Genomic DNA, 11,936 nt, shown 5'->3' with positions numbered 1-11,936 from the left:
TCAAGCCCCTACAAGCTATGTTGTAGTGTCAGGATTTCCACCAAACCACCGCCTGCAAGTAAAGATTTTCTTTAAAGCATCTCAATATTAAGTACAGAACACAGAGCATTGAGGGAGTGTTCAAAAGCCTCAATAGGCTCCACAAAGCCTATTCCTTAAACTGAAAAGTCTAGAATGGCAAGATACTCTGAACTGGATATCCTTAGGTTAAGATGCACCTAAAACAGTATTTCACAAAAAAAAAAAAAAAAAAAAAAAAAAAAAAAAGTTTAGATGTTAACTTATGTCCTCTTTGTGAGAAGCATCTTTCCCTGAAACCTTAGAAAACATATTTAAAACAAGCATTAAAGTCTTGGAGGTATTACAACCAAACCTTTAACCTCAACCCTTCCTGCAGCAATGCTACATAGATTAAAAAAAAAAAAAAAAGTTAAATTCAATGTGTTCTGATACTAGGAGTCAGCCGCAGCTACAGCTTTGTTGTCTGCAGGAAGGTTGGTGGCACGCAGGCCATTAATAATGCAGCTCACTTTCCTGCATTCTCGTTCTTCAACCACCTCTGCTTGCCGTTCTCCGTTCCAAAGGCGTTTAAGGCGGAATTTTGGTGGCAGGGAGTCCTCTTTCTTATCTGCCACAACATCGCTTGAAGCGTCCTTTACCATTTTGTCTCTGGTTTCAACTGGCTCTTCTATACCCTCCCTTGGGTAGTTACCTCGAGGTGAAAGAGGTGAAGCTGGTGGGAAAGTTGGCCAGGAAGGTGCAGCCGGTTTAACAAATGTATACCCACCCTTCTCTTCATCTTGTCTTGGTGACAGTTTCTCTGGTTCATCATCACTTTCAAAATCATATTTTTCTGGATTGTCTGAAAAATCTACTTCCTCCTCAGAGATAGGTTCATCATCAGATATTGGCTCCACCTTCACTGGTGGGAGTGGAACTTGTGGAGGAGGAGGCCTTTTATCCTCAGGAGTCTGGGGCCGCTCTCTATTTTTGCGCCCCATTGGCGGAGGCTGCAGCTTAATTGGGAATGCAGGTTGCTCTTCGGGAGGAAAAGCGCGTTTCGGTGGGGGCATCATAAAGGTGGGGAATCTTGGTAAAGTCCGTGGACTAAGATGGTAATTAAATACAGAGCAGGCTTGGGCTTGTAGGTAGTGTTTCATCTCTTCAGGGTTGAAGTTAAAGCAGCTGCCACTTTGGAAAGCTGGGCTGAGTCCTGGTGAGGGACTATAAGAAAAGACTGTTGGAGTCAAGGACAAGGCTGGTGAGATGGGAACATTCAGCAAGCCACCACGTCCTGAGGAGAGCAAAGGGGATACTGTGAAAGGGCTGTGTGGATCAGGGTACATTCCAGCCATTGGGAATACTGGAAGCATGTGATCAGATTTGTGTTTTTGGAAACCATGAGGACCAAGGCCAAGAGCGTTTCTAGAGGCCATGATGTCTGCACTGCGGCGCCAATCTGAGTGCACATCTTCAGCTTCTGAAGACATTGGCTTGCGTTCAATATCATTTAGGGATTCCCGGCTTGACTGTGCTGTGGAGCTTCCAGAGAAACGACTGACATGAGCATCTTCATTAGGAGAGTCTAAAGATGAGAAGTGAAAGTGAGAGGAAGCTGTGGGGACTGGCGGAGCACTCTGAGGAACACCACCTGCAAAAACAAAAATAATGCATCATATAAACTAAAAGCGAAAAAATAAAAACGAACTAGCAACATGCTTGATGGCAACTAAACTAGTCAACAAAAGAACACACCATTATAAAAGTTACAGCGATTTTTAAACATTTTATCTACTTACATGCAATTAGCTTTGAAATGACAATTAAAAAACTGTCTTCGCCAAGTTTGTGTGTTATCACCTAAATTTAGGTGCACTTTCTGAACTTTTTTTTCTTTCTACAGCTCCTTCTGCATTAAGCAAATGGCTCCAATAAAGATAGCATTCACCATTCAATCTCTAGGTGACTACAATGTTTGGATCAGTCAATAAACCAATCTGTCTCACTAGTGGGCTATCTGACTAATTCCCATGGATTTTTCAGAATGCCATCTAGAGACAGATTTAAAAAAAAAAAACAACAACAAAAAAAACAGTTTGGTAGCTTTTAAAGGGCAAACATTTAAAAAAAAATATGAATTATAAAAGTTTCATCTTATTCAATGAACAGGTTTTTTTTTCTTAAAGGGATCCTAAACTAAGGATATGGACTTTTCCTTTTAAAAAAAAATACCAGTTGCCTGACTACTGCTGATCCTGTGTCAGTGTTCTCCCCAGAGCCTATTACCCGGGCGGAGCGCCCCGGCTGGTCTCAGCTTCCCGCCCGCCTTTGGTTACAGCGTGCATCAGATTTTCTTCCTCCACATTCAATGCAGTGAACAGCGGCTGTGTTATTGGAGCCAGCTGCTGTCACTTACACTATCTCCGCCCTCCCCTCAGCTCCTGCATATCCGTGATGTAGAGGGGCGGGGAGAGCCTGGTAACTGAAGTACAGGCACCGCGGGAACTTCAAAGGAGCTGGAGCTAGTGAATCCCATCCCGATCTGCATGACTATTATGCAGAGGACGGGCTCTCTTCCTTCCTCCAGCCAGTCTTCACATCGCAGCAAACTTCCCAGCATGTGTTCCAGCCTCACCTCCAGCCTCGCAGGTCAGAAGTCATAGCACAGGGAAGTGTGGAGCAGCGCTCGCTCATGCCGGGGAGACAGCATTGCAGGGCAGATGGTTATCTGTTAATCCCTGGTAAGGTGGTGACTGATAGCTATTAGCTGCCTCTGCTTGCTGTGCCTGGTGTAGCGTCACCTCTATGGCATGCCCCCCTTTCAGATGCACTTTGTTGCTGGGAGGAGAGGAGACAGACATTTTTACAACTACTATATTGCTGTCCTTCCCCCAACTGCTCTGCTCTGTGATGTTACATTGATGTAAACCTGTCTGCAGACCTCCTGCAGTGTGCTGTGCAAGTTACAGGAGCTGTGAGAGTGCTGCATTCTTGTATTACATTCATATTTAGATGGTACTGCTTGCAATCCTCTCCTCTCTGACCCATACATTGTTTTTTTTATTGCCCCCCCTTCCTTTTCCACACTGATATACATATGTTTTCTTCTACCTTTAGTCTGTCTCTCCCTCTCACACATTTCCCTTTGTCTCTCACACATTCCTCCTTGTTTTTTCTTTCCCAGTCCTTGTTTCCCCCTTCTGTAGTACATGCTGTTTAGCACATAGACAAGCAACAAGCATGTGTACATCATGCTTGTGTGCATGCGAAATCATCCAGTGTAACTCCTCATCAGTAGTTCCCAGTGTGTTTCCTCCTTACCCACTTCCTCATTCAAAAGCACCCAGCATGATCCACCTACACTCCTTCCTACCAAGTAGCACCCAACACGATCCACCCTGCCCCTCCCTACCTAGTAGTGGCACCCAGCATCACCCTCCAACTCCACCCAACGTGACCTTACTTCCCCACCCGGCTACTTTTTCATGCCACCCGGCTGGTTAGAAATTCTGGGGAGAACACTGCTGTGTGTCTAATACTTTTAGTCACAGCCTCAACAAGCATGCAGATCAGGTGCTCTGACTGAAATCAGACTGGATTAGCTGCATGCTTGTTTCAGGTGTGAGATCCAGATACTACTGCAGCAAATTGATCAGCAGTAGAGTCAGGCAAGTGGTATTGTTTAAAAGGAAACATCCATATCCCTCTCAGTTAAGTTTCCCTTTAAAAACAAGCTTGCTTCAAATTTGCTCTTAGGCCTCGTTCACATTACATGCAATGCCGTCCCGTATTTCGGCAACGCATTTAAGAGGCAAACACGCACATCAAAAGTGCATAGACTGCACTGTCTGATGTTCACACTGCATACCAGTGCGATGCGCTAAAAAGCATGTTGCACGTGCATTTTTTTGGCAAAACCTGCAGCTGACCCATTCACTATAGTGAATGGGACGCAGATGGCGTGCTATCGTACGCGTTGGTTTCCGATCGCATGGCCATCTGCGTGTGATGATGTGAACGAGGCCTAAATATTTGTTCGATGCCCATATCAATAGAATTAGTGACTTGCTTACTATCCCTTTTCTTATTTATGGTCTGCAAAGGATTTCAATTTATCACAGACAAGAAGTCTGCAGCTGTCTTCCTCATAGTGCCAGTTTGGAAACGGGCAACAAACACTGCTAAAAAAAAATAAAAAAAAAAAAAAAAAAATGGGGGGAGCTTTAAATATTAATTTGGAGGTAGACAGCAATGAAACATTTGTACAAGCTTCAAGCAAAGTGTTACATGCAGACAGAACAGTGATACTCAGCAGTATTGACACCATCACTGCCATTGCCTGAACTGGACTATGAGTTACGTGAACATGTTCCCCGAAATTTCTTCATCACAATCCACCAACAGGCAGGAACTTTTAACTAGGAAAAAGTACAAATCCCAATTTTCACATGAACATAGTTCACATACTCAGAATTTCAGAAGGGAATTTCCTCTAGATTTCACACTTCTACAAAAAGAGAAGTGTGTTGCTCAATAACACTGATGTGACAGGATGCACACTACATTCAGTCATTTACTATAGTCTTAAGTTAAAACAAACAAAAAAAAGTAAATCTTTATTAAAGAGACTCCGTAACAAAAATTGCATCCTGTTTTTTATCATCCTACAAGTTCCAAAAGCTATTCTAATGTGTTCTGGCTTACTGCAGCACTTTGTACTATCACAGTCTTTGTAATAAATCAATGTATCTTTCCCTTGTCAGACTTGTCAGCCTGTGTCTGGAAGGCTGCCAAGTTCTTCAGTGTTGTGGTTCTGCTATGCACTCCCCCCTCAGGGGGGAAAGAAACACACAAATGATCTCTTGAGATTCAAAAGGAAGGCTGTATACAGCCTGCTTGTGTATGGATGTATTTTCTATGTGTGGACATACTGTACATCAACCTACTTCCTGTTTTGGTGGCCATTTTGTTTGTTTATAAACAAACTTTTTAAAACTGTTTTTAACCACTTTTAATGCGGCGGGGAGCGGCGAAATTGTGACAGAGGGGAATAGGAGATGTCCCCTAACGCACTGGTATGTTTACTTTTGTGCGATTTTAACAATACAGATTCTCTTTAAAGCAGCAAAAGCTTCTTTGCACAACTTGTTTCTGTACCAAATCTTAAATGCACTATCAAATCTCTGCAGATCTTAAACTAGCAACTAGAAGGGAATGGCAAACCAAACAGGAGGAAAGGAATGGCTAGGATTGGTAGACATTGGGCACCAAAGTGTCAGTATTGACTGACTATCGTGATGGGTGAAATATTGTGATATAGGGAGATACATTTGTGCAGTTCAGCCGTGTTTTGCTGAAATGTGAAAACACATGTAATGATTTTCTACAGGGTCGCTGCGCTTTTAGAAGGCATCTACCTTCACGCACAACACATGAGATTTACCACTTAAATCACTGTCTACTGTAAAAAAAAATTATATATGCACATTAAAAACACATTGTGCTGAAAAAGACTTGCAGGGATTTGTGCAATCCCTCCCTAAGTGATTAAGCAGCTCACTCCAACCCTGTGACTCCTCCCATGAAGCCAGACAACTCCTCCAGCTCCCCCAGTGCACCTTTCCTTTACATCAAAGCAGTGTACAGCTCCACATATCCATTAGTATTCTCTACATACTCTTTAGACAAGTTCTTGTTCATTTTCCATCATGACCCTACTGCTAGACTGTGGGAGCTTCTAACTAGCAGAAATAAAAAGCAGTGCCTTTGGGCCTGAGCTCTGTCAATCAAAAGTGCAGTGAAGATTAGGCTGTGACTTCGACTACCTACAAACCATTACCCCAAGACATACTAATAGTCTGCCATAGACACATAATATTATAATTCCACTGGTGACTGTGTGCTTACGTCAGCTTACCATTGGGTGTGAGGTTTATGAAAGGGTAATTGGGCATGACCAGCTTATTGAAGTTGAATTTGTAGGTAAACCTCTTCCCCTTTGTTTTATGTAGGATCCTTTTGTTGTAATAGTATCTGAAATAAAGAAAAAATATGGCAAAATGATTACAATGTGACTGATAACATTATGCAGTGTACTGAACATCCCTACAGCCCACTTGCTATGTTATGGTGGCCACTAATGATCCGATCTTTTTTGCCCAATCTTACCAAATTATGTAGTAGAAGGGTATACAGAGTATATGGAAATGAAATTTTAGGCAGTCCCTTATATTACTGTACATAGAAATAGTAAATTTGGAGAAGGGAAAAAAAATGAAACAGATCACTAGTGGGCACGAGAATCTGTGACTTTAAATAAAAAAAAACAAAACATAAAAACCCTGATACCTCAGGAGGGTGGAAGCCTCTGGATCCCAATGAGGCTTCTCCCATCCTCAGCCAGCCCGATCGAGCGCTGGCACCCCAGAACAGTTAACAATGACACTAGCCTGTTTGTGCAAACGCACTATCGGCTTTCTGCTTGGGCTCTGGTGGAAAGAGAGTCCAATTGGGTCCACTATCTCCGCGATCCACCTGCACAGTAGAGCAGACCCAATCGGGCTCTGCTATTTCCGCCAGAGGCCTAAATAGAAAGCTACTACTGCACATAGCATCAGCAATCTAACTTTCGGGTGCACCACCGCTGGATTGTCTCTGCTGACATCGGGGGAAGCATCATCAGGATCCAGAGGCTTCTCCCTCCTGAGGTAAGTACTTCTAGGGGGCACTTAAAGTCACTTAAAGACTGATCAAACTATTTGTCTTAAAAGGTATTCAATGACAAATGAATTGTAATGGATTGAAGGTTATGGAAGGACACTGGAGTAATCTGAAACCACTAGACTAGTGATAGGCATCCTATACAATGAAATGCAAGTGTCCCTGCGTCATCAACTGAATGGTTGTGTGTCCCTGCTTTTTGTATTGAGCATGTGAGCATCCAGGGCAGTTAGGTCACATGGCTGGATCTGACAGTTTGCTGTGTGTGGTTCACAGGAGGTTCTCATTGCATTGTGGGAAACAACAGCTTTTTCCAACTGTCAATCAAGCAGCTCCCTGTGTGCATATACTTCAGACAGTGGTGGGGAACGAGCAAGCAGGATGTGTATGTGCGCGCATTGCAGGGGGTAGCAGCTGTGACCTAGCGCCGGTTTAACGGGCGGGCCTTTTTACTAGCAATGTTCATAATTTCCCACATCCCAGCAACATTCACAATAATCCCCAAAATGCAATGTTCACATTTGACCCAGTTTAGTTACAGTGCTGCCCATAATTATTCATACCCCTGGCAAATTTTGTCTTAAAGTTACTTTTACTCAACCAGAAAGTAATTTTTTGATGTGAAATGACATTGGTGTCTCCCAAAAGATAAGACTATGTACAAGAGGCATTGTGGAAAAAACAAACATTTCTTAGCTTTTATTTACATTTGAGCAAAAAAAAGTGTCCAGTCCAAACTTATTCATACCCGTCTCAATAATCAATAGAAAAGCCTTTATTGGCCATTACAGCAATCAAATGCTTCCTCTAATTGCAGACCAGCTTTTTGCATGTCTCCACAGGTATTTTTGCCCATTCATCTTTAGCACTGAGCTCCAAATGTTTCAGGTTGGAGATCTTGTCATCACAGTAATATTTAGCTCCCTTCAAAGAGTCAATTGGATTCAAGTCAGGACTCTAGCCAGGAAACTCCAAAACGTTAGTGTTGTCTGCTACCCATTTCTTCACCACTTTTGTTGTGCGTTTTGGGTCACTGTCATGCGGAAATGTCCACTGGTGCCCAAGTACAAGTTTCTCTTTAGACTGCCTGATGTCGTTGAGAATCCTCCTGTATTTGTAAAGATGTACAGAGGCGCCACAAGAATAAAATATGCTAAAATTGTTTAAAACATTCAGGAGGCGGCAGTGGACCTGCAAGTCCAAACACACGATGCTGTCAGTTGAGGTAGTAACAATTTATTCCCATCAACAGGAGGTGAAGAGGCACCCAGTAAATGTATAAAACACTTTAAAAATAATAAAATTTGAAAGGAGGTGGCTTACCTCATTGACGACAAATCACTTTAGAAAAAGGAATTTAATAGTAATACACAAGCACAGGCAACGCGGACCCAGCCCACTTCCTCAGGCCAAATAAAGTGCCGCTCTATCAAGCCGCGTTTGGGGCACCTCAAATGCGGCTTGATAGAGCGGCACTTTATTTGGCCTGAGGAAGTGGGCACACACCTAACCTAAGATGGAACCTCACCACCCCATGGGTCTAGAGTGATTTTTCCAAGAGAGCGACCACCTCCAGGATAGCTGGTATACCTGAGTGGAGTCAGGTCAAGATATTCCACCTGCTTAAAGCGGTCGGTTGCCCCTTGTGCAACCCACCTTTGTGAGTATTCCTTTGTCGAACCCCCCTCTCCCCTATTTTTTCATCCTTTCGTGACATACTGCACCATTTGGGCTCCCTTTTTTTTTCTCCAGTACTCCAATTTATTCACATACTCCTATAAACTGCCAATGCATTTCACGGGCATAATCCCGCTTTATCAGGCAATAAACAGGAGTATCACACAGCTAGGGGTCCAATCACAGCTTGGCACCTCTGGACCCCTAGCTGTGTAATACTCCTGTTTATTGCCTGATGAAGCGGGACTATGCCCGTGAAATGCGTTGCCAGTTTCTAGGAGTATGTGAATAAATTGTTACTACCTCAATCGACAGCATTGTGTCTGTTTGGAGTTGCTGGTCCACCGCCGCCTTCTGAACGGTTTAAACGATTTTAGCATATTTTATTCTTGTTGCGCCTCTGTACATCTTTACAAATCAAGTTATCCACCCATGGTGGAAGGGTGGTACACCCTCCTATCCACAGAGAGCGGCATCTTAATCCTGAGTAGGGACAGGCCTAATCTCCCCACCTGCCTTTACAGTGGTTGCCTCAGGGGTAACCCCGGTTTGTAAGTATAATACTTACGATTCATTAACTCCTTCCTGTTCCAATACATACTACACTATATTGGGCTCTCTGTTTTCTCCTTTTTACTCCTCATGTATTGCTCCTTTTTCATGGTGCAGTTTACTGCGATTAGGTTCCCTGGTCCATTGGACCATTGGCTGAAAAAAAAAAAAAAAAAAAACACACCCCAAAGCATTAGGTTCCCAAAACCCTGTTTGACAGTGGGGATGGTGTTCTTTGGGTTGAAGGCTTCTTTTTTACGCTAAATAAAGGACACATCGTGGCTAAACAATTCAATTTTTGTTTCATCTGACGATAGCACAGAAGACGTATTTATCCAGATGAGCCTTTGTAAAGGCCAAGCAAGATTTTGTGTGCCTTATCTGGTGCAGTGGTGCCTTCCATGGCCTGCATCCGTGGAACCCAGCAGAGCCAAGATTTCACCAGGACGGCCTTGGTGGTGATCCTTGGATTCTTTTTCACCCTTCACTATCCTCCTGGCCAGCACAGGTGTCACTTTTGGCTTCCGACAAAGTCCTCTGAAATTTTCCACAGTGTGGAACATCTTGTATTTTTTTTAAATACTTTGCACTGTAGCCACGGGAGCTTGAAAACATTTAGAATTTGCCTTGTAGCCCTTTCCTGACTTGTGAGCAGCCACATTGCACAGCCACAGGTCCTCACTAAGCTTCTTTGTCTTAACCAAGACTGTCCACAAACCAATTGCAGAAAGCTGCAGTTTTTCACCTGTTGAGTTGATTAAAACAGTTCCCAATTAAGCAGGGTAATTAGGATGCTTTAGAACAGCTTGGACTATTTGGAATAGTAGTAGAGTTTGGAATGGTAGAGTTTGGATTTTCCCACAGACTGACAGTTTGTGAAGAGTATGAATAATTTTGGACTGGACACTTTTTGCTCAAATTTTGCACACAATGACTCTTGTACAGAGTCTTATCTTTGGAAGACACCCATGTCATTTTCCGTCAAAAAATTACTTGCTGGTTGAAAAGTAACGTAAACAAAAACACTTACTGCAAATAGAAACATTTACACTAGTTGATTTTTCAGTGTTCATTTTTCCAAAAACATTTCTTGCAAAATTGTTAAAAACTAAGCATGAACATGGAAAATATCCTGCACTGCTGTAAAAAAAAAAAAATTCTATTTACACATCCAAAAGGTGTTGTGCAATACAAAAACATCAAAGCCAATACATCTGTTGCATTCATGAGAACATTATTACCCACCTGTACACATTGGTGGGGCTGTGGTTTAACAAAGTTCTGCCTGTAAATGTAATTTCTGCCTTGTAATGCCAGCAAGTAGGACTCCACACCATGCAAGCGGAAAAACCTTTATGGCTGCTGGAAGATCAGATAACCCGACCACATGGACTAATTACTAGGATTGCGACAACTGAACACAACTTTAGAAAGGCAAACTGCCACTATACTGTTAACTGCAAATGCTTGTAAATAAATATATGTAAAAGAGCTAAAAAGTAAGAATGGGATGTTAAATATTTCACAACCATTTATCTAAAATTGACTGAACACCAAGGTAGAACAGAAACTGTATTGGTGAGAAGTTATAAAACTGGCAGCCTGTAAATCACCACAAAAGTGGTGTTATTTCTGCACAAATATAGCACTTTTCTGCAGTTTGCTAACTTAAGAATAAAGATCAGTTGATCACTGGGTGTTAAAAGGCCATTTTCAAATGACCAGCATTGATATGTGCTTTTGCCTTGCTTATAAAGGAGCAATCAATCCTGATAGCTACTGCACTGATCACAAAGTGCCGCTCTGCACTTTCACAGCAGCAAACTGCGTTGGCATCAATCCATTCACCTCATGTTATCTGAGGCTCTTTTCAAGTGAATGGAGCATCAGATTGGCACTTTAGGGCAATTCTAGCAGGAGGTTAAAGGGAACCTGAAGGGAGAAGAATATGGTGGTTGCCATATTTAACCACTTTACGATCCTTGGTATGCATAGCTACGCCCCTTTAAACTTCACATGCAGATCAGGGGGGTAGATATGCGTACTGCTATGTTACTGTCGCGTTCACCATCCCCGTACTGTTTTCAGTCAATCCACCGTCGCAGCCCCCTCCATCTGTGATCAGGATGTGAGAATCTTTTTATTCTCAATCCCCATCACCGTTCCTGTGTCTTCGGAGAGCTTGAAAACGTCATGCAAGCTCTCAGACCCAACACTTCCATGTTCTTCTGTGTGTTCTATTAATAGAAACACGGTCTCAGTAGCACCATCTTGTGGTCAAAAAGTAAAATACACCTATTTACACCAGTATACAGTTTTATATAGAAAGTTTATTTTTTTCTTTTATTACCTTTAACCCCTTCCAACCCTGCTCCACAGTTACAGAAATAAAACACTAAAAAAATTACCTTTTTTTTTTTACATAAATGGCTACCTTAGGGACTTTTCTAATATGGATGTCATGAGAGTATATCACTTAATTTTGCAAAAAAAAGCTTGTAATAAGTGAAATAGTATTAACCACTTGAGGACCACAGTCTTTTCGCCCCTTAAGGACCAGAGCCTTTTTTTCCATTCAGACCACTGCAGCTTTCACGGTTTATTGCTCGGTCATACAACCTACCACCTAAATGAATTTTACCCCCTTTTCTTGTCACTAATACAGCTCTCTTTTGGTGCTATTTGATTGCTGCTACGAGTTTTACTTTTTATTATATTCATCAAAAAAGACATGAATTTTGTCAAAAAATGACTAACTTTCTGTGCTGACATTTTTCAAATAAAGTAAAATTTCCTATACATTTGAGCGCAAAAGTTATTCTGCTACATGTCTGATAAAAAAAACAAAACCATTCAGTGTATATTTATTGGATTGAGTAAAAGTTAAAGCGTTTACAAACTATGGGGCCAAAAGTGAATTTTCCCATTTTCAAGCATCTCTGACTTTTCTGACCCCCTGTCATATTTCATGAGGTGCGAAAATTCCA

General features: G+C 42.1%; 1 protein-coding gene across 1 annotated transcript in view; it reads right to left on the bottom strand.

Moving 5' to 3' along the window:
* Positions 1-280: 280 nt before the first annotated feature.
* Positions 281-11,936, bottom strand: part of LOC137532672 (ETS translocation variant 3-like) — a 56,995-nt gene continuing 45,339 nt past the window's right edge. The window contains exons 4-5 of the mRNA XM_068253469.1: positions 5,918-6,033; positions 281-1,651 (exon numbers count right to left, since the gene is read on the bottom strand). Coding sequence (XP_068109570.1) covers positions 453-1,651; positions 5,918-6,033 — 1,315 coding nt within the window. The 3' untranslated portion in view covers positions 281-452. The remainder of the gene's footprint in view (positions 1,652-5,917; positions 6,034-11,936) is intronic.

This window comes from Hyperolius riggenbachi, chromosome 9 (genome assembly GCF_040937935.1).
Source record: "Hyperolius riggenbachi isolate aHypRig1 chromosome 9, aHypRig1.pri, whole genome shotgun sequence".
Lineage (NCBI taxonomy): Eukaryota > Metazoa > Chordata > Amphibia > Anura > Hyperoliidae > Hyperolius > Hyperolius riggenbachi.
This window is presented reverse-complemented; position numbering and strand designations above follow the sequence as displayed.